General features: G+C 52.7%; 3 protein-coding genes across 3 annotated transcripts in view; 1 reads left to right on the forward strand and 2 right to left on the reverse strand.

Moving 5' to 3' along the window:
- Nucleotides 1-855: 855 nt before the first annotated feature.
- On the forward strand, nt 856-5,799 carry psmb6 (proteasome 20S subunit beta 6). The gene is made up of 6 exons (XM_088628432.1): nt 856-1,030; nt 2,515-2,582; nt 3,136-3,267; nt 4,005-4,134; nt 4,747-4,891; nt 5,505-5,799. The coding sequence occupies exons 1-6, from the start codon at nt 938-940 to the stop codon at nt 5,630-5,632; spliced, it is 696 nt and encodes a 231-aa protein (XP_088484558.1). The 5' UTR covers nt 856-937; the 3' UTR covers nt 5,633-5,799.
- On the reverse strand, nt 5,721-11,923 carry gp1ba (glycoprotein Ib platelet subunit alpha). The gene is made up of 2 exons (XM_088628431.1): nt 11,483-11,923; nt 5,721-9,071 (listed from the first exon to the last, which is right to left on the reverse strand). Exon 2 carries the CDS (start codon nt 9,058-9,060, stop codon nt 6,304-6,306), a length of 2,757 nt encoding a protein of 918 aa, XP_088484557.1. The 5' UTR covers nt 9,061-9,071; nt 11,483-11,923; the 3' UTR covers nt 5,721-6,303.
- Nucleotides 11,924-14,092: 2,169 nt separating this feature from the next.
- LOC148672625 (kinesin-like protein KIF1C) overlaps nt 14,093-22,014 on the reverse strand; it is a 31,265-nt gene continuing 23,343 nt past the window's right edge. Inside the window, exons 19-23 of the mRNA XM_088628430.1 lie at nt 21,794-21,974; nt 21,563-21,635; nt 21,338-21,436; nt 20,302-20,832; nt 14,093-19,597 (exon numbers count right to left, since the gene is read on the reverse strand). Coding sequence (XP_088484556.1) covers nt 18,443-19,597; nt 20,302-20,832; nt 21,338-21,436; nt 21,563-21,635; nt 21,794-21,974 — 2,039 coding nt within the window. The 3' untranslated portion in view covers nt 14,093-18,442. The remainder of the gene's footprint in view (nt 19,598-20,301; nt 20,833-21,337; nt 21,437-21,562; nt 21,636-21,793; nt 21,975-22,014) is intronic.

The raw sequence follows: 22,014 nt of genomic DNA on the forward strand, positions 1-22,014 counted from the left end.
ATCTTTCAAGAAATGACTGAATGAGATGTAATTAGCAATATTTTGCGAATTTTTATTGCCTGGGTGACACTGCAGTTAATCAACCAAGCCGAACAATTTCCCTTCGGGATCAATAAAATGTTATCTATCAAAGTCATTGAATTTGAGATTCTATGAACTACACGCAACCAAATGTGATAAATGGCGATAATGATCTCCTCTCGTACCTAATCCTCTTAGATTTTTATGTACAATTGGTCGCCATAACTGCCCTGTTGCGCATCTGCTGCAGGACAATCTCTTTTCAACCTGGTTTTGCCTACGGTGTACTCTCCTGGTGTCTTATGGGTTTTATTTGTTAATAATAATAATAATAATAATAATAATAATAATTGCTTACACTTATATAGCGCTTTTCTGGACACTCCACTCAAAGCGCTTTATAGGTAATGGGGATCCCCTCCACCACCACCAATGTGCAGCCCCACCTGGATGATGCAACAGCAGCCATAGTGCGCCAGTACACTCACCACACACCAGCTATCAGTGGGGAGGAGAGCAGAGTAATGAAGCCAGTTCATAGATGAGGATTATTAGGAGGCCATGATTGGTAAGGGCCAATAGTAAATTTGTTCATACTGTCTTCTCTGTACGTGGCGTTACTCATTAAATTGTTTCGTTTTGTAGGGCTAACAGTTATTTCACTATGTTGTTTAGTTAAAGTTACACAGAAAGTTTCACAACACTGTTATAAACTGCGAAAGTAACCTGTGCATGCTCAATCAGCATCTTGTCCGCACGCCTTTTGTGTGTGTTGAGCACGTGACTCTCGGCGCCCTCCCTCTTTTTCCTGCGCTATTTGCGTACAGGGGAACACCTTCAAACGGAGCAGGGTTACGGCCTGTTTCATCGCGAGCCGGTTATTCACAAAGCGCGGAGCTGCGCAAGGCGGAGCAAAATGGCGGCGACTGTAGCAACGATCGGAGCTCAGCAGCTTTCTTACAGCAATGACCTGGTACCGGATTGGGCCTCTCGGGAAGTCAGCACCGGGGTGAGAGACGGGGAACGGGATGGGCGTCCGAGACGAGGCTGATATTTTGATTTGTATTTTAAACTCAGGGTAATTGTCGGGGAAGCCGTCTCCCTTGGCTAGTGTCATTATGAGACAGCAAATCCACAGTCTCGAGTCACATTCCCACTTCTTGGATAAAACATAGGGACCAAAGGAATATTGTGGTCGTGGTTAAAACAAACTTCCGAGAATATCAGAAATAACATAATAAATATTTTGAAGTATTCCAGTAATACCATGGTAACAGGAGTAACATTATAGCATTTATTGATGCACTTGTAAAGAACCTCTGAGGTTCTTTAAATTACTTGGCCACCGTCAGCGGAACTAAAACCAACCAACAAGAACTGTTTCAAGTACAAAGCCATCGTCTATAACAGTTAACAGTGAAAGGCAAAACATCTGTGTTATGGATTGTTAATTCAGGTGTCACAGATTATCGCCTGTTTTACACTGTACGTTTGGGACGCTCTCTGTACCGGCTTTGGAGTTTCATCTGATTTTCCTATCAGTAGGAAAATACGACGTTTCTTCTTTAACAGCAGCTTCTTTATCGAAGTGTCCTGGAATTGGCGCTGTTGAATGCATCCCTCTGTCTAGTCAGTTTGAGGAATTCTTACTGTGTGTACTGTGAAAATCTGGGGTCCCTTGTTTACACCTGGGCATTTAGGGAGGGGTATCTACTGCAGCCCCCGGGTCACGCTGCTGTCCTGTTAACAAGGAAGTGTCCCCCAACTCCCCATCCCCACAGAGTGGTCCTTTATCCTGCCACTGACCCCACCTGCTTGTCTCTGGCAGGCTGGAGGAAAGTTAAATCAGTAACTGGACATCCCTGCTTGCACACTGACCTTACAGGACCAAGACTGGACATCCCTGCAGGCATACCGACCCCCCAAGACCTAGACTGGACACCCTGCACACACACACCGACCCCCCAGGACCAGGGCTGGACACCCTGCACACACACCGACCCCCCAGGACCAGGGCTGGACACCCTGCACACACACCGACCCCCCAGGACCAGGACTGGACACCCTGCACACACACACACTGTCCCGACAGGACCAGGACTGGACACCCTGCAGACACACCGACCCCCAAGGACCAGGGCTGGACACCCTGCACACACACCGACCCCCCAGGACCAGGACTGGACACCCTGCACACACACCGACCCCCCAGGACCAGGACTGGACACCCTGCACACACACACACTGTCCCGACAGGACCAGGACTGGACACCCTGCAGACACACCGACCCCCCAGGACCAGAACTGGACACCCTGCACACACACTGACCCCCCAGGACCAGGACTGGACAGCCCTATTTTAAGCATGTTTAGCAGTTTGCAATGGATGTGAAGTGTTTTGCTCATTGTTAGAGAGGTGTGGCTGACCTGTCACTCCATGACTCTGCGTTGCTGTAATTTAGTCCTGTAATACAGTCACTTTTCCTCTTCCAGACCACGATCATGGCGGTGGAGTTTGACGGGGGCGTGGTCCTCGGCGCGGACTCCCGGACGACTACGGGGTGAGCTGGCGGCCATATAGGAGGTCGGGTTGGGGGTTGGGGCGGTGACTAGACAGAAGGTGCTCAGATCAGCTTGTTAGCTAACTGGTCACAGATTCTCATCCGTCCTCTTCTTGAAGGATCAGTGGGGCTGCTGGCCAGATGTGTTCCAGACACCTGCCACTCTCTGGGCACTGGTCCGCTTGCAGTGACTTAAATCACACTTCCCCAGCAGACTGAGCTTCTGCCCCCCTCCCTACACTTCACACCTGGAAAATCTGGTCAGACCCATTCGGTTTTGATTGACCTCTTAACTCAGCTAGGGCATTCATTTAAGTCATGTAGAGCCCTGAGCTTAAGATCAATGAGAAAAGGGCACTAAGTCCCGCTCTGTATTCTACAGTATCCATAGATCTGGACTGAGCTGGACTGAGTGTCTTTACAGTCTCTACAGATCTGATGGGGATGAGTGTGAATGTGAAGATCCAGATGAGCTGGACTGAGTGTCTTTACAGTCTCTACAGCTCTGATGGTGAAGATGTTCATGTGCAGGTATTACTGTCTTTGTGTGCAGGGCGTACATTGCCAACAGGGTGACTGATAAGCTGACTCCTGTCCACGACCGGATCTTCTGTTGTCGCTCAGGCTCGGCGGCCGACACCCAGGCCATTGCTGATGCTGTCACATACCAGCTGGGCTTCCACAGGTGGGTGTGTGAATGAACAGGCTCGGTGCAGAGTCCCAGGGTGAGTGATCTGACAGGGGGTGTCAGAGGAGGGTGTGCACAGTCCTCACTCTCCTGTCGGGCTCTGTGCAGAGTCCCAGGGCGAGTGATCTGACAGGGGGTGTCAGAGGAGGGTGTGCACAGTCCTCATTCTCCTGTCGGGCTCGGTGCAGAGTCCCAGGGTGAGTGATCTGACAGGGGGTGTCAGAGGAGGGTGTGCACAGGGTCTCACTCTCCTGTCAGGCTCGGTGCAGAGTCCCAGGGTGAGTGATCTGACAGGGGGTGTCAGAGGAGGGTGTGCACAGTCCTCACTCTCCTGTCGGGCTCTGTGCAGAGTCCCAGGGTGAGTGATCTGACAGGGGGTGTCAGAGGAGGGTGTGCACAGTCCTCACTCTCCTGTCAGACAGTGTGTGGAGTCTGAAGATCATTGTTCTCCTTGCGTGCTTACAGGGGACTTGTATCTTTTAAAAAAATCCCAGAATGGGAAGGTATGCAATACACAATGGTCAGTAACTTTGAAATTAATACAACAGAAGAACAGAAATATCACAATATCCTTGGTGTCTGCCCAGTACTGAGTAGAATTTGAAGTCTGTGCATTTCCTTCCCTGTATGCCTCATTGTTGCCTGCTCATGAAGAGACACGCACCCATTCCCGTAGGGGGTGTCTGAACACCGCGGTTCTGCCTGCTGGTATTGAGTCCCCCTCTCTCTCTTAGCATCGAGCTGGATGAGCTGCCCCTGGTGCAGACCGCTGCTAACCTCTTCAAAGACATGTGCTACCGGTACCGCGAGGAGCTGATGGCTGGCATCATTGTCGCCGGCTGGGACAAGAGGCGGGGAGGACAGGTAATCGGGGTGCCCGCATCCTCCCCAACATCACACCCACTCGCTTCCTCCCCGCCCCTCCCTTCTGAGCCTCTGTCACTCACTCTCTCTATCTCTCCGTCACCCTCTTCCTCTGCTTCTCCCTAATCTCTCTCCCCTGCAATTACATCTGTGTTCCTCAATTCCTCTCGCCTTCTCTCCCCTTTCCTCCCTCTCTTTCACTCTCTCTGTCCCTCCCTCTTTTCCACTTGTTCAGTCTCTATCCCTCTCTTCCACTCATTCACATACTTTTTCTCTATCCCTCCCTCTGTTGCACTCTTTCAGTCTCTCTGTCTCCCTTTCTCTCTCTAGTCCCCTCCCTCACACAGTCTCTCTGTGTCCCTGTCTTTAGTCCCCTCGCTCACATAGTCTCTCTGTGTCCGTCTTTAGTCCCCCTCCCTCACACAGTCCCTCTGTCTCCCTTTCTCTCTCTAGTCCCCTCCCTCACACAGTCTCTCTGTGTCCCTGTCTCTGGTCCCCTCCCTCACACAGTCTCTCTGTCTCCCTTTCTCTCTCTAGTCCCCCCCCCCCCCCCAGTCTCTCTGTCTCCCTTTCTCTCTCTAGTCTCCCCCTCACACAGTCTCTTTCTCGCAGGTGTACACAGTGCCCATGGGGGGGATGATGGTGAGGCAGCCAGTATCAGTTGGTGGTTCTGGTAGCTCCTACATCTATGGCTTCATTGACTCCAACTACAGACCCGGAATGAACCAGGAGGAGTGTCTGCGCTTCACCGCTGAGGGTGAGAGAGGAGAGCAATACCGGGCAGGACCTGAATGGGACTAGACTCTTGAAGTGTCCAGTCTGTCTGTATTAATCTCTTTCTCAGTGCAGTTTTAATGTGCTGTAGTGTCCAGTGTGTCTGTATTAACCCCTCTCTCAGTGCAGTGTTAATGTACTGCAGTGTCCAGTCAGTGTGTCTGTATTAACCCCTCTCTCAGTGCAGTGTTAATGTACTGCAGTGTCCAGTGTGTCTGTATTAACCCCTCTCTCTCAGTGCAGTGGTAATGGACTGTAGTGTCCAGTGTGTCTGTATAAACCCCTCTCTCTCTCTCAGTGCAGTGTTAATATGCTGTAGTGTCCAGTGTGTCTGTATTAACCCCTTTCTCTCTCAGTGCAGTGTTAATGTGCTGTAGTGTCCAGTGTGTCTGTATTAACCCCTTTCTCTCTCAGTGGAGTGTTAATGTGCTGTAGTGTCCAGTGTGTCTGTATTAACCCCTCTCTCTCTCTCAGTGGAGTGTTAATGTGCTGTAGTGTCCAGTGTGTCTGTATTAACCCCTCTCTCTCTCTCAGTGCAGTGTTAATGTGCTGTAGTGGCCAGTGTCTCTATATTAACCCCTCTCTCTATCTCTCAGCTCTCTCCCTGGCGATGGAGAGAGATGGTTCCAGTGGAGGAGTTGTGCGTCTGGCCGCCATCACCGAGGGGGGTGTGGAGAGACGCGTCATTCTCGGGAATCAGCTCCCCAAGTTCTCCAGCGCCTGAGTATAGTCGGAGCCTCCAAACATGGGCTCCACCATCTAGGATTGGTTCACCTAGTCCATAACCACAATCTAGTTATCAAGCCAATAAATTGTATTTATGATGCATTTTTCTTGGTTTATTGAAAGAAATGTTACATTTTGATTAAATAAAGCTGTGAAAAGTTAAAATTACAGGTGTGTACTTTTTTCCCCCTATACATGTGAATTAGTGCTCACGGTGGGGACAATTCATGACAATAATATAGCGCTAACACGATTACTGCTGCCTGCATCAAGACAGAAGTGTATGAGTCAATGCAAAGCATGACCTCTTGCTGAGCCAGAAATGCACATCTGTTATTTCATTATATTGAGAAACAAGGCATGTGAATTAGTACAGATTAAGCAGAAAATACCAATAGCTCATGCTGATCTTACGATATGCAATATGTTTAAAATAAACTGCTTAAAATAATTTAATCCTGGTATCATCTACCACTGTTACCACCCTGTAGCCTAATTTCATCAAGGTTGGGTTCTATCACTGCTTGGGTGGGGTACCTCTGCTGATATTATCTAAAGCACTGAACTTGAGCAAGAATGTTAAATTGGTTTAATCAAGTCTTTATGCACAGGTCTGAAACTTGATTTCTCAGGACCTGCAAACCCTGCAGGACTAACTCAATGGGTTTCCTACACATCCAGATCAAGGGTCACTGAGACACCTGCGCTGGATGCAGTTGCCATATTGTTATCTGATTCCTCACCTCCCGTTTCTGAGGCAATAGGTACCACTACCCACCTCTCCTGCTCTTCCTCCTCCTCCTTCTTGGCCACCTCCCAGCTGACCCTCTGGTCCTCCCTCTCTCTCGCTCTCTCCATCTCACTCCCCTCCTCCTGCTCTCCTCCTGTTCTCCCCTCCTGCTGCCTGTCCTTGCCCCATCCCCTCTTCTTCGTCAACACCAGCAGTGGCCCCTCCTCCGCCCCCTCTCTCAGGAACAGGCTGTACTTCACCGGCTGCCTGCCCTCTTCTCCCGGACTGTCACAGATCCTCTCCTGTCCCCTCTCTTCCTCTTCGCCTGGTACGTCCCTCCCCTGTGCTCCTCTCTCTTTCTTCAGTCTCTTTATCTTCACGGCCACTCCCTCCGTGTGCCAGGTCTCCTCTCCCTGCCTCCATCGTGGGTCCCACCCACCTTCCCAAACCCAGGGCCTTGCCTCTCTGTCTCCCTGCCAGAGTGCTTCCGCCCTCCACTCTCTGCCTCCTCTCCCTGGCCTGATCCCTTCCTCGCTCTCCTCTTCTCCGGCTTCCCTCCTTCCTGCCCCCTGCTCCAGTTCCCCCTCTCCTCCTCTCCAGGTCACATGTATCCTCACCCCCCTCCTCTCCTCCCACCCTTGCCACTGCCTGCCTCTCGACACGTCCCAGCTCTCGCCCCGGATCACGCACTCCCCCTCTCCTCCTCTCCTCTGCTGGGGATCGGCGGCGTGCGCTCCCACTATCTCCTCTCCCGCCAATCCAATGCTCCTCCTTCTCTGCCTCTCCCGCTCCCTCGCTCCCTTCTCCTCCGCTCTCCGGTCGATGCCGAAATGTATCAAGTACGCGCCCTGCGGTGCCTCCCTCTCTCCGATCCCCTTCCCTAGCTCCCTTCTTCCTCGCTCCGCCTCTCCTTGACCGCCTGTCAAGACGAACAGCACCGAGCGGAACACGGCAGCCTCTCCTGGCTGTGAGCCAGACACCACTGCTCCTGTCGCTGCCCCTGTCCCCAGGAGCGCCAAGCGCTCCGGACGGATGCTCCCAGGACCCCCCTGTCTCCTACCCTCCTCCTCCTCCTCCTCCTCCCCTGCTTCGTCCGCCCCCACCACCCTCCCTCCCTGTCCGTCTCTTGGCAGCAGGCTGTAGCGGACGAGCTGTAGGCTGTTGGATCTCCAGCCCAGTTTCCAGTAGCGCCGGTGCACTCGGATGTAGCTGCAGATCAGCCACAGGAGGGCGCAACAGAGCAGCAGGAAGAGGATGCAGAGGACAAGGTTCAGCACGAAGAACCAGAAGCAGAAGAAGCGGACTGCACTCTCCTTCTGACCATCCCAGACCGCCCTGTCCCTGCTAGCCCTCTCCCAGCCCCCCACGGAGCGGCTCATCATGGGAATGCTACTCGTGGTGTCCGGCCGAGTGACCAGGGATTTCCACGTCCCTCCTGCGGATGTGCCATCTGTCCCCTGGTCTGTCCCGACCCTGAAGAGCGTCGGGAGCTTTGTTGGAGCGGCAGACGAAGCAGGAGAGCTGGTGGTCGTTTGTGCGGTTGTGATGATTGTTTCCCGCTCCGTCGTGCTGAGAGACGTCCGGTGCACCCTGGGCGCAGAGGTGGTTATCACCTCCGTCTGCACGAGCGCAGTTGAACGGGAGAGAAACTCGGTCGTGGTGGGGAGAAGTGTGGCCAGGCGGCGTTCCGTCGCTGGGTTCGGTGAAACGCTGCTCGGCTTGAGAGTCGGGCCCTCTGTGGTAAAGGGTACTCTGTCGGTTAATGTCGTGAGGTAACCCCACATTTTGGAAGTTGTGAATGGGTAGGTGATAATTTTGGACGTTGTGGTTACCGTTTCCGTTCCCTGTGGGCAAATCTGGTCTTTGTTCAAATCGATGATGGAACTTTGAGAATACTGGGAAGGAGAGTCGCACACCACACTGTCTGGCAAGCTCTCGATGTCGTTTTGGCTTTTCCTCAGGTAGACATTGTGGCTCTGGTCATCCAGCCACCATTGCAGATACAACACCTGGCAGCCGCAGATCCAGGGGTTATGGGACAGGAAGACGTACGGGATCTCTCCTCCGCCGTTGGCGTTGGCGAAAAACTTGTCTGGCAGCCTTGTGATCAGGTTCCCCTGCACGGCGAAGGTCTTCAGCTTCATGGTGGTCATCTGGGCCATCAAATCGGCCGGGAGGGACTGGATCTTGTTGTTGGACAGCTCCACCACCTCCAGGTCGGGGAGCTTGGCGAAGAGCTGGGGGCTCAGCTGGGAGATCAGATTGCTCTGCAGGTAGATCTCCATGATGCTGGGCACGGGCTGGAAGGCATTGGGCGGCAGGGAGGCAATCCGGTTATTGTTAAGACGCAGCTTTTTCAGCGCAGGCAGCACCACGGCGGCCGGGCCCAGCCCGTCTCCCAAGCCCTTCTTCCCCAACTCCAGGCCCTCGATCTTGTTCTCGGACAGGTCCAGCTCGTGAAGGACAGGGAAGGCGGTGTAGGCTGCCCAGGAGAGGATCTTGAACTCATTCCTGGTCAGCACCAGGACCTGGGTCTGGAGGTCCAGGTTCTGCGGCACAGCGGTGAGCCCCATGCCTGTGCAGCTGATTCGTGGCTTGTGGTCAGCATCCTTGTCGCTGTGGCAACCGTGGGTCTGCGCCTGGCAACAGAGTGGGAGGAGGGGGAGCAGCAATGGCAGGAGGAGTGCACAAGTCATCCTGCTGGGAGCTGAGGACGGAAGAATGAATTCATCATGAATGCACACAAGGCACAATCAATAACAATAATGGGTGACATGCATTATCCCTGTGTTTGCATATCGTGCCGTTCATCCAAGTGGATGCCTTGATGCCCCCCCTGGGGATGATCTTCACTAGTGTGAGGGAACCACTTCACCCCCACCTGCAGTGCTAGGCGACACACAGCAGCCCCACGGCACTCAGACCAGGGAGAAGAGAGAAACACTGCTGCACCAGCTGCACTGAGTAGATAAGTGAGACAGGCTACTTCGTATAGCCCTGAATACACCAGTGTTCACACCCTTCATCTTCTGCAATGTCCAAGTAGTCAGTATTCTCTCATCTGAAGGACAGTGCTTCCTACAACACCTGTACCCAGTCACCATACTGGATCCACCACTGTAATGCCCAGCAGTAAGGGTTTGACTTCCAGTAAGGTCCCAGTTGGCTCAGAGTGGCCCAGACTGCTCTGCAGTGGGACTCACAGTCAGCAAGCCTGGAGTGGATCAGACTGCTCTGCAGTGGGACTCGCAGTCAGCAAGCCTGGAGTGGATCAGTCTGCTCTGCAGTGGGACTCACAGTCAGCAAGCCTGGAGTGGATCAGACTGCTCTGCAGTGGGACTCGCAGTCAGCAAGCCTGGAGTGGATCAGACTGCTCTGCAGTGGGAATCAAAGTCCGTAAAGCCTGGAGTGGATCAGACTGCTCTGCAGTGGGACTCGCAGTCCGTAAAGCCTGGAGTGGATCAGACTGCTCTGCAGTGGGACTCGCAGTCAGCAAGCCTGGAGTGGATCAGACTGCTCTGCAGTGGGACTCACAGTCCGTAAAGCCTGGAGTGGATCAGACTGCTCTGCAGTGGGACTCACAGTCCGTAAAGCCTGGAGTGGATCAGACTGCTCTGCAGTGGGACTCACAGTCCGTAAAGCCTGGAGTGGATCAGACTGCTCTGCAGTGGGACTCACAGTCCGTAAAGCCTGGAGTGGATCAGACTGCTCTGCAGTGGGACTCGCAGTCAGCAAGTCTGGAGTGGATCAGACTGCTCTGCAGTGGGACTCACAGTCAGCAAGCCTGGAGTGGATCAAATTGCTCTGCAGTGGGACTCACAGTCAGCAAGCCTGGAGTGGATCAGACTGCTCTGCAGTGGGACTCACAGTCAGCAAGCCTGGAGTGGATCAAATTGCTCTGCAGTGGGACTCACAGTCAGCAAGCCTGGAGTGGATCAGACTGCTCTGCAGTGGGACTCACAGTCAGCAAGCCTGGAGTGGATCAGACTGCTCTGCAGTGGGACTCTCAGTCAGCAAGCCTGGAGTGGATCAAATTGCTCTGCAGTGGGACTCTCAGTCAGTAAAGCCTGGATTCCTGATATACTAGGTGCACTAAGCTAATTTTCCTTATAGGTTTCCTTGTATGAATCTATAGCTCATTACACCCATATACTATATTCTATAGCCCCTTTTGTGTCCATTGTTCAGATGTTGGGGGTTCTTTTGCAAACCATTTTTTATAGTTTTCTTACAGGTAAACTAAGAAATATCCCTAGGACAGTATGTACTGTATCTATCCTCAACTTCCAAGTAATCAAAAGTAAAATTATCTTTTTGCATGACTTTTTTTATTAGTAATAAAATTCAAGGAAAACAAAAAGGCAGAAGATCACAATCTTGGCGGTTATGTGGAGAACAAGCCGCAACTCATTTACACATATTCTGGTCATGCCTGAAAATACAACAACATTGGAAATTCATACATTTAGCCCTTAACAACATGGTAAACTTAGACATACCATTCGAATTCTCCATTATGTATTTGTATAACTATGTCTGATTGCTTGGAAGCAAAGAATAGATATAAACTGAATGTTTAAAAGAAGAAAACTTATCACAAGATAATACTCTTTACTAAAAAACCGCCAACATCTGAGCAATGGATCAATGTTGTGAGGGAGAGTCGTGTAATGGAGAAGTTCACCTTTTCTGCTAGATTACAGGCAGAGGGGTTTAGTAAATACTGGCAAGACTGGATTGGATTTGTGGTCCCATTGAGACCCGATTTGTTTCTGTGAAACAGGATGAAGTAATTTATTTTGTGGGGATTATTGGTTGTTTCTATATGTTACCTCCCATCTATGCTGACAATGTAAACAGTTATTTGCAAAGAAACAACACAATTGTAAAATGAAAGATGAAAGCAGTCAGTTGATTGATTTAGTATATGTGCCATCGTTGAATGAAGGGTTAGAAAAAGACCTGTAAAAAGGAACAGGTGGCGAAAAAGGGGGGGAAGAGAAAAGCGTGAAGGAAACAGACGGCAACAGAAGAGAGACAGCGGAGAGAATACGGAAAAAGCAAAATCGCCCGGTTCTGATCAGAAGCCCGGATGGGCAGGGCAGGGCCCTGTCCTACCTGGGATGAGCTCGGGATGGCCAGTCGGCGTCTCGGAGGAGCTGGCGCTGCGGGACGAGCCCCAGTCTGCACTGCCTCGGCTGGGTGTGAAAGGGGAAGTCGCTCTCACCCGCTAGTTTCCAAATGTCATCTCTGTGTCATTGTCCCCGAGCCCTTATCTGAGGAAATCCTGCCCCATCCTTATCGCCTCTGCCGCCTTAAACACCAAATACGGCTTCTTCATTTCCTCTGCAAGCCAGTCTTAAACGCCGAAATGCAGAAGAGGCTGATCTTGTCCGTGGTGCTGTTTCACTGTTCCTGCGTGAACATCCTGCTCATCTCGCTCTAGTTACCCCAGGGGGAACTGCAGGGATGAAGGTTGACTGCCACCTTTTAACTAGACGGGACTCTTGATGGCTTTTTAACACGCTGTGCGCTCTCACTGAGAAGCACCGGAGAGCTGGAGGGACCGAGGTTGATTCCAGCCTGAGGTGTGGAGTCCGTGTGAAGTCTGCATGTTCTCCATATTCAGATGTTCTTCCTCCAGGCACTCCAGTTTCCTCCTACCTCTGACCTCCCCACCCCCTACCCAGGACAGGAGTGACTGCTGATTGGATAACTGCGCCGCAGTGTGGGGGATCCTTGGTCACAGTGGGGCTCACAACAGAGCCCAGACTGGGATCCATCTTGTCTGGACTGTGATCTGCACAACTGCTACCACGGCTTAGCTGTGACTCTTAGAATTCAGGTTAACTACATCTCACAATATTATACAGTTTAACTCAAATTACATACAGTGCCTTGCGAAAGTATTCGGCCCCCTTGAACTTTTCAACCTTTTGCCACATTTCAGGCTTCAAACATAAAGATATAAATTTTTTATTTTATGTGAAGAATCACCAACAAGTGGGACACAATTGTGAAGTGGAACGAAATCTATTGGATTTTTGAAACTTTTTTAACTAATAAAAAAATGAAAAGTGGGGCGTGCAAAATTATTCGGCCCCTTTACTTTCAGTGCAGCAAACTCACTCCAGAAGTTCAGCGAGGATCTCTGAATGATCCAATGTTGTCCTAAATGACTGATGGTGATAAATAGAATCCACCTGTGTGTAATCAAGTCTCTGTATAAATGCACCTGCTCTGTGATAGTCTCAAGGTTCTGTTGAAAGCGCAGAGAGCATCATGAAGACCAAGGAACACACCAGGCAGGTCCGTAATACTGTTGTGGAGAAGTTTAAAGCCGGATTTGGATACAAAAAGATTTCCCAAGCTTCAAACATCCCAAGGAGCACTGTGCAAGCGATCATCTTGAAATGGAAGGAGTATCAGACCACTGCAAATCTACCAAGACCTGGCCGTCCCTCTAAACTTTCAGCTCAGACAAGGAGAAGACTGATCAGAGATGCAGCCAATAGGCCCATGATCACTCTGGATGAACTGCAGAGAACTACAGCTGAGGTGGGAGAGTCTGTCCATAGGACAACAATCAGTCTTACACTGCACAAATCTGGCCTTTATGGAAGAGTGGCAAGAAGAAAGCCATTTCTCAAAGATATCCATAAAAAGTCTCGTCTAAAGTTTGCCACAAGCCACCTGGGAGACACCCCAAACATGTGGAAGAAGGTGCTCTGGTCAGATGAAACCAAAATCGAACTTTTTGGCCACAATGCAAAACGATATGTTTGGCGTAAAAGCAACACAGCTCATCACCCTCAACACACCATCCCCACTGTCAAACATGGTGGTGGCAGCATCATGGTTTGGGCCTGCTTTTCTTCAGCAGGGACAGGGAAGATGGTTAAAATTGAGGGGAAGATGGATGCAGCCAAATACAGGACCATTCTGGATGAAAACCTGTTGGAGTCTGCAAAAGACCTGAAACTGGGACGGAGATTTATCTTCCAACAAGACAATGATCCCAAACATACAGCAAAATCTACAAAGGAATGGTTCACAAATAAACGTATCCAGGTGTTTGAATGGCCAAGTCAAAGTCCAGACCTGAATCCAATCGAGAATCTGTGGAAAGAGCTGAAAACTGCTGTTCACAAACGCTCTCCATCCAACCTCACTGAGCTCGAGCTGTTTTGCAAGGAAGAATGGGCAAGAATTTCAGTCTCTCGATGTGCAAAACTGATAGACATACCCCAAGCGACTTGCAGCTGTAATCGCAGCAAAAGGTGGCTCTACAAAGTATTAACGCAAGGGGGCCGAATAATTTTGCACGCCCCACTTTTCATTTTTTTATTAGTTAAAAAAGTTTCAAAAATCCAATAGATTTCGTTCCACTTCACAATTGTGTCCCACTTGTTGGTGATTCTTCACATAAAATAAAAAAATTATATCTTTATGTTTGAAGCCTGAAATGTGGCAAAAGGTTGAAAAGTTCAAGGGGGCCGAATACTTTCGCAAGGCACTGTAGTTCACTTGAATTGAACACATAGTTCAGTTCAAGCCCCCCTTTAATGAGAGCATCCCTAGGACATTCACCTGGAATTAAAATGAGCATGGGGGTCACCAGGGCACCCCAAATCCCAACCTCATTCACAGGGCCCTGCACACTGCTTCCAAAACAGCTCCCAGTGACCCCCTGAACGAGAAAGAAACAGACAAACACTGAGCCAAAACTCTTATGAGGGTTCTTTAATTTTCGTCTCTTCAAAGTTCGTTTCAAGCTCTCATGTTACCACAAAATCTTTACAGCTGTGCATTTCCAAGTCTTAAAAAAAAAACAAAAAACAAGAAAAAACACTCAGAGACCAGGTGTGCTGAAGGTTGGTGGGGTGCCCCACACCGACACCTCAAACCCAGGGCTGGGCAGCCCTTGGAAGAATAAGGAGGAGAGGGTACAGTAAGGGTCTCCCCCTGACAGATTTCTGTCTGCGGCCAGGAGCCTAACAAGAGGGACCCCTAGTGAACACCGAAAGAGCGTCACATGGGAGAGGGGTCCGGGGTGTCCCCTCCTCTGCTCTCGAGAATGGACACCCACTTTCAAGCCTTTTTTAAAAAAAAAACACAAAACCGCTTCAAGATTTCGCTCAAGTCTTTGGCGGACGTTATTTGAGTTTTCACCCTTCCCCATGAAAATCTCTTCTTGCCCCTCGAACGCACAACCCCCCCTCCCCCCCCATCCCGGGAAAAATGGTAAGGAAATCCCACTTCTGTAGCAGCTTCCCGAGGGGGGAATTGGCCTGCGCGGCGGCAGCGGATTACATCTCAGGATAATAATTAGAATATACTTAACGAGCATAAAAGATAAAAGACACTATATTAATGAAGGAAAAAGTAAAAATACACCACTGAAAGAAATAAAATCCCATATAATACGCGGTGTTCATGAAGAAAAACACACCCCACAGACTATATGCAAAAACACACTGCAATAGATTGTCCTAAAAATGAAATTAAAACCTTCCACAAGCAGACAAGTGAACTGATAGCATATCGTCGACCTCACTCTCTCGAATCCTTTAATCAAGATGAATATTTCTATAGAACCTAATTTCATTCCCCGCTGGCAGACGCGCGCAGGGTGTTGATGTCCTGTTTTTCTCGCGGCGAGCAGCAGGTCCCAGCTGTCCGCACCGCGTTGCGCCCTTTCGGGTTCCGACCCGGCCTCCCTCCGTTGCCCTAGCGGATCCAGGGACCGACGGAGCTTCTTTCTTCTCGGACCAGCTTCTGTTTTCCAGCTCGAGGCCAGGGGGCTCCGGTCTCGTCTGGGACGCGTCCGCAGGGTTCCGAGTGAGAGGAACTCTGTGCGGCCCGGCCCGCTGCTCAGAACCGGGCCCAGGCGTGTCTCCTTGTGTTACTTCCAGACGGGCGCGCACCGGCTGCGTCAGGGGCTTGTGGCCTCCTGCTGTAACCTGTGTGGCCCCACGCCCTAGTGTCCAGAGGACACCGCAGACTGGGCAGGCGAAGGTTGGGGAGACACAGGCCGACTGATTTAAGAGCACGCAACCCCTCTTCAAAAAGAAAGACGCAGTCCCTGGCAGCCAGATGGAGGGCCCGTATTCAGCACGAGACCTCGATGCAGACGAGGAAAAACCCTTCCTATTATCGACCCTGTTCACGAGTGCTCCTTGTGAAAAACACAGGGATCAGTCGGTTCACAGCGCCCTGCCTCCATGTTTAAAACCATCTTCAACCTGCTTCCTCTAAACCAGTCTCGGCTCCGCTTCACATGCTCCAACCGGTCACCAACATGCTCCTGCAATGAACCCTGACCCCCCCCAACGCCCCACATTTCCTCTCTCCCCTCAACCCCCTCCCAACCTCCAGCCCGCCGCCTCCTTGAAGACGGACGCAGTAAAAGTCAATCCAAAGCCTTTCCGATCTGCTTCCCGAGACCTGAGCGTCTCGGGATCCTCAGATAATTAAACTCTTAGTTAGACACATCTCAACAGGCGTCTGCATGCCACACAGAAGGACATCTTCTGATCCCAAGCTCAAGGTCTAGGATGGTGCTAGGCCAGGCTAAGTGACCCCAAACGTCCATCCCTAACAATACATCGGGGCCCCCCAAAACTGTAAAAACTCCCGGTTGTCGGACTTCTTGGGAAAGATCAGACCACAGGTGAAGAACCCCAGTTGCTACACAGGCCAAAACCCTGATCGCTGTCTCTTCTGGCTTTCAGTGTAAACTCTTACACTCTTCACACCCACAACCTATCAACTACTTGCTCTAAAAGACCATCTTTATTCCAAGAACATCAGCTTTTAACAAGTTAATCTGGGGTTAGTAACACACAGCACTAGTCGAAACCTGGGTTCCCCATGCAGTGCTGCGCAGATTTGTTAACAGTTACTCCTGCAACTAGCCTTGCCCCCAGTAATAGTGTCACTGGGTTTACACAGTCCTCACTCTCCTGTCAGGCTCTGTGCAGAGTCACAGGGTGAGTGATCTGACAGGGGGTGTCAGAGGAGGGTGTGCAAAGTCCTCACTCTCCTGTCAGGCTCTGTGCAGAGTCCCAGGGTGAGTGATCTGACAGGGGGTGTCAGAGGAGGGTGTGCACAGTCCTCACTCTCCTGTCAGGCTCTGTGGACAAGAACTGAAAATGAGTCAATGACACTGGCAGAGGATGGGGTGTGAGAGCAGGGACTCAGGGTAATGGGTGGTCACTTGCAGTACTTGTACCAAGCCAGGTGAGGCCTGCTGTCCTGTCCCTTCAGCTTTGGGTTACTGAACTTGCATCAAGTCCAGAAATCACCAGTCGTTACTCCTGGCTTGACACTGTACTCCTTTGCTGCACAGGAGAGGATGAGGTGTCTCTGCCATACCAGGCTCCAAAAAAAAGCTTGCCCTGGGCTTCCCAATATGACTGATCCACCTAGCATCTTTACTTGCCTCCCTGCTAATTAGAAGAATAGTTCTTACTGGACCACGCCCACATTTACCCAAGACTCATCCTCAAACCAAACTCCTCATCCTCGGCCTCCAGCTCTCACCAGCGACTCTCTCCCACAGCGACCAGGCTGGTACAGTAAGCCCCAGCAGGGCGTCCTCTTCACTTCTCACAACAGTCTCACGTTAGCAGCCTTAAGAATAAAAAAAGCCTTAAAATGATTTGATCATCATCGTTAAAAAGCAAACCAGGGGTCACTGCAGGCCCCAGTTTCAGCCCACTCGGCACACTGCTGTTGTCCTCACTGTTTCGGCTGTGGCGGATTTGATCGATGTCAACCCAGGCAAAAAAAAACTCCCCTCACCATGTGTAAAAGCAGTGTAAAGATTCGACCGTGTTGCTACAGTACAAGAAAGCCTCCCTCTGCACACACCCGGAGGAAAGTTCAACTCGCACTGCTCTTCACACAAACTGCCACAAGGGGGCATCTGCACCCCCCCCCCCCATAAAATGGGCTTTAAAACCAGGGCAGGGGAAAGTTACTTTAAAAAGCAATCCAATACAGTTCCTCATGTAAGGGATTAATTTTTTAAATGAGGACTGAAGGGAAGCATAACTTTAAAAGTCAGCAGGGTGTCAAGTAATCTGTGTAGTGTACAAAGAATTATTCGATATATTACTGCTTCAAGGCGTCCACTTAACTAAAATACACACTTTGTAAATGTCATGAATTACTTTTGAAAAGTAACTTTCTGCAACACTGTTCCAAACCTATGGCAGTGATCCAAAACAAAAAAAGCAAACAAAAAAAAGTCAATTTCCCTCGGAAAAAGACCAAGTCCCCCCCCTCCCTCCCCCCTGTAGTGTTCCTTACGTCACGGGAAAACACAGTAAAACACAATTACCCCCCTTTTAACTGAAAAAAACCTAGTGTTTGAGCACTGAATGTATTTTGTCTCAGTGCATGTCTTCCAACCCCCAGGCCCCAGCCCCCCCAGAAATAAGTCCTCTGCCTGTAAAGTGCTTCCGCAGTGGAGCTTTGGTACATCAAGCGCGCGAAGGACCTGCAGCCGGTCCCAGACAAGGGGCTGGAGAGCGTTAGTGGGCGTGTTCAGTGGTAAGGGTCCTGGTCTTGGTCTGTCGGGAGGCACCTGGTCTGAGCTCCCCCCAGCTCTCCCCCCCCAGAGAGCCAGCTCCCCGGACCTCCCCAGCGACAGTCCCGGAGACTGCTCCCGGCGCACTCCTGGATCTCCGAGACACAGATTACCGGCAGCTTCCGAAGCTCGGGAACGGTGCAGCGTCCTGGAGAGGGAGGGGAAACCGGAACCCTGGGTTCGAGCCCGTCCCGGACACCTAGCGGCCCACGACGCGGGGTCCGATGGGGATCTGGGTGAAGCCGCTGGCGGTCCGGACTGCCTCTAAGCCCGAGCGACTGGGAGGGTTGGGAAGCAAAAGCGCCCCGGCAGGCCAGCGGCCCCCAACACCAGGACATCGACCCAGAGACAAAACCGGAGGAACCGCAGGCAGCAAGGGAGGAGAGGGAGAGGGAGGAGGCGACAAGGGAAGGAGAGGAGAGAGAAAACCGTTCAGAACCGCAACACCGGCAGGCGAGCCTGGAGGACTCCAGAGCGGTGTGTCAGACTGGCGTCTCCCGGTTCTTGAGATCGGGGGCGCTGAACTGGCGCCGCATTCTTGGGGGGGTGGTGTAACCCTGAAACTTGGGGCTCCCCCCGCCCTGTCTCTCCTGCGGGCTGTGCTGGCGGCCGTAGCCGGGGAACTCGCCGTCGGGGGCGCCCCGGGGAGGGTGGCAGAGCTGGGCGAAGGGCTGGGCGTGGCTGTGATAGGGGTGGTGGTGGTAGCCGGACTTGCGCTGGTGCTGCTGCTGCCGGTGCTGTTGGTAGTAGCCGTCCCGGTTCTGGTGGTACCCAGAGGGCTCCCGCTCTTGGCTGGGGTTGGAGGACTGGCGGCGGTACCTGGGCCGGTGGTTGTGGTTGGCGTGGGTGTTTGGGGAGGGCACCAAGCCCGAGCTGGGACTGGGCACGCCGGAGCTGTCCAGGGAGTTCCTCCGGTAATGGGCGGGATGGTGGTACTGGTGGTTACCGTGGTGACCGCCGTTGCCAGGGTATCTTTGGTGCTGCTGCCAGGCTCTCTGGGGGCTGGGTGTCCGCATCCTGGGGCTGCTGTTGCCGCCCGGCTGCATGATGATGGGCAGGGACATCGGCAAGGGCATCTGGAGGGGCAGCGGCAAGGGCAGGGTCAGGAGGGGCATCTGCGTGGGGACACTGCCCAGCGCGGGCCCCGGGGCAGGAGGTGCCAGCCCCTCGCCAGCCTGGCTCTCGCTCTGGCCCTGCGTCTCGCTCTCAGCCTGCCTGTCGGCCGGCGGGGCCTCCTCGCCTCCCAGCATGAAGGCCGTGTTGGGGTCCCAGGAGTAGCGGTGCTGGGGGTTGCTCTTGAAGGGGAAGCGCAGCTTGCAGTCCTGCGGGGGGATGAAGCGGCCCGTGCCGGGGAGGCAGGGCCCGCTGCCCGCGCCGGCGCCCTTGCGGAGACGCTTGGTGATCTGCTGCTGCTGCAGGTTCTGGAGCCGCGCCTGCTCCTGCTTCAGCCAGCGGAGCCGCCCGCGCCGGAACACCGGGTCCTCCTCCATCAGCCGGGACACGCGCTCGTCCTTCGACAGGTCGTCCAGAGACGACGCGCTGCCCCTGTCCCCGTCCTCCTCCTCCCCGCTGCGCCCTTCGCCCTCGCCCTCACCCTCGCCCTCGTAGTGCAGGAAGTCCTCCTCGCCTTCCTCGTCCTGCAAAACGGGTCAAGACAGGGTCACGGGCACAGCGAGCACACAGAGACGGCCGGGAGCAGAGAATCCTCCAGGGGGCGCAATCCTGGAAGGCCACTGCCCCTGACCGGACATCTGTATCTGCAGAGCAACACAGACTCCACGTATGCTCAATCCAGATGCACAAGCCTTTACACAGAGGGCTGTGGGAGTCTGGAACAAACCATCCAGCCACTCAAGAACGACCAGCTTGTCTGGCTTCCCCAAGGATCATATCATCCCAGGACCAGTTTAAAAAATCACATCTGGGGCAGCTCATTCCAGACCCCCACCACTCTGTGCAAAATGAGTCCTTTCCAATTTCAGCCCCTTGAAAACGCACTGGAAATCTGTTTCACTTGCATGAGAGAGGCATTGACTTTTCCGTCCACAGAATCGCCCAAAAACAGAACTTGTTAAACTTCAAACTGAACTGCGAACCCCCTGCACAGCACCCTGCAGTACCACCGCAGAGCTCAGGCGTCAGAGGGGGGACTGACGCAGCTCTCTCCGACAGCCCTGCGCGTCTACAGGCACACAGGCTTCCCAAAGGGGGCCGCTTCAGCACAGAGCCCACCCTGGGGTAAGCGCTGCGTGGACTTTTGGGGCTCAACCTGAGCCCCATTTGAGCGTCTTTACTGGCCGCTCTGATTAAACTCATCTGTCCCACAGTCGGGGTCCCCCACCTGCCCTCCGATGCTCGGGATGACGCTCTCCATCTTGACCATGCGGTCCCGCAGCGACCGGATCTCTTCGTCCTTCATGTTGTTCTGCAGCTTGACCTCCTGCAGGATGTCGGTCAGCTTGTCGATGTGCGCCTTCAGGTCGTCCACGTCCGCCTTGCCGCCTCCCTCCCCTCCGCCTCCCTCCTCGCCGCCGCCGCCGCCCCGGTCCTCGCCGATGCCCACGGTGTCCCAGACGTCCCGCGCCACCCCCCGCCAGGTCTCCTTCTCCTGCGGGTCCTTCTTGGCATACATGCGGCACAGCTCCTTCATCTTGACGATGGCCAGGGCCTCGATCTCCTGCCGCGAGTGCCTGAAGTCGCCCAGCGCCACCTCGTAGCAGATCTCCTTCACCGCCTGCATCTTCAGGTCGGCCAGCGTCACCCACTTGGGGTCTTTGCTGATGCGGCGGCGCTGGGGGATCTGGTAAACGCGCAGGGGCTCCCGTTTCTTACCGCTGCTGGGCAGCCCACAGCGCTTCACGATGGACTGGACCTGGAGAGAGAGGGGACACAGTGTGAGACACACGGCGGAATTATCACACCGTCCCCACAGCACAGGGACACAGAGTGGACACATCACACCGTCCCCACAGCACAGTGACACAGAGTGGACACATCACACTTCCCCCACAGCACAGTGACACAGAGTGGACACATCACACCGTCCCCACAGCACAGGGCTGAGACACACAGAGTGGACACGTCACACTGCTCCTTACTTTTTCCATATAAAAATTAAAAGAGCAGAATAATACCTGTTAAGCATAACTATGGGCTTGCTGGGTGCTGGTTGCCGGGTGCATTTGTTTTTAACATCTCAAAGAATATTTAAGGAACTGTGGATTTTGCGGTTCGTGCATAGGTTGTGTGAATGCAGATTGTTTCTATTGATTCTAGGGGGCAGACAGAGCAAAGACTGCTGAAGGGAGAAAAAGAGAAAGGAGGACAGGACGAGTTGGGGGGGGGTGTATGTACTGGAGTGGGACCTCTGTTCTCACCTTGTTGGCAGGAAGTTTCTCCCTGAGCGAAGAGATAAGCCTCCAGCTCTCCTCACAGGAGCGTTTGTCTGAGTCATCGCCACTGTCCGAGTCTGCATACTGAGAGAGAGAGAGACCGCTGCTCAGAGACAGGGAACAGGTCCTTCTATATTACAAAAACACAGCCAGCTGAGCAACCCCACCGTGCTCCCCCTCCATGGGCGGTCCGGCGGGACTTTTTCTTACCAGTCTCTGCTGCTCCAGGAGCAGGTCAGCCTCCTCTTTCTCTCGACGGTACTGACTCTCCAGGTCCTGCAGTCTGGACACACAAGGAACACAATTCTCAACAGGATAAATGACAAAGGAAAAGTCACACAACTAAGGGTACAGCATGATCTCTCTCTCCCGGATAACCCTGCGCCTTCATTCTCTCCGTTACCCTCAGAGCTCCTCTCTTTCCCCCCCTCCCCTCCTCACCTCTTTTCCATCTCCAGTTTGATGTCGATGCCCTGCTTCTCCAGCAGCTCTTTCTGGGCATAGTTCCAGTCCACTGGCTCCCCCTGCTGGTCCTGGCTGGCGTTGCGCTCCCTCTCCAGGCGGGCCTGCTCAGGGTGGTTGAAGCGGAACACATGGTTCTTGCCCATCACGATGCGGTTCCCTGGGAGGCAGGAAATCAACTCCAATTCATTATCAACTGG

Source organism: Lepisosteus platostomus, chromosome 4, assembly GCF_059453375.1.
Source record: "Lepisosteus platostomus isolate fLepPlt1 chromosome 4, fLepPlt1.hap1, whole genome shotgun sequence".
NCBI classification, from domain to species: domain Eukaryota; kingdom Metazoa; phylum Chordata; class Actinopteri; order Semionotiformes; family Lepisosteidae; genus Lepisosteus; species Lepisosteus platostomus.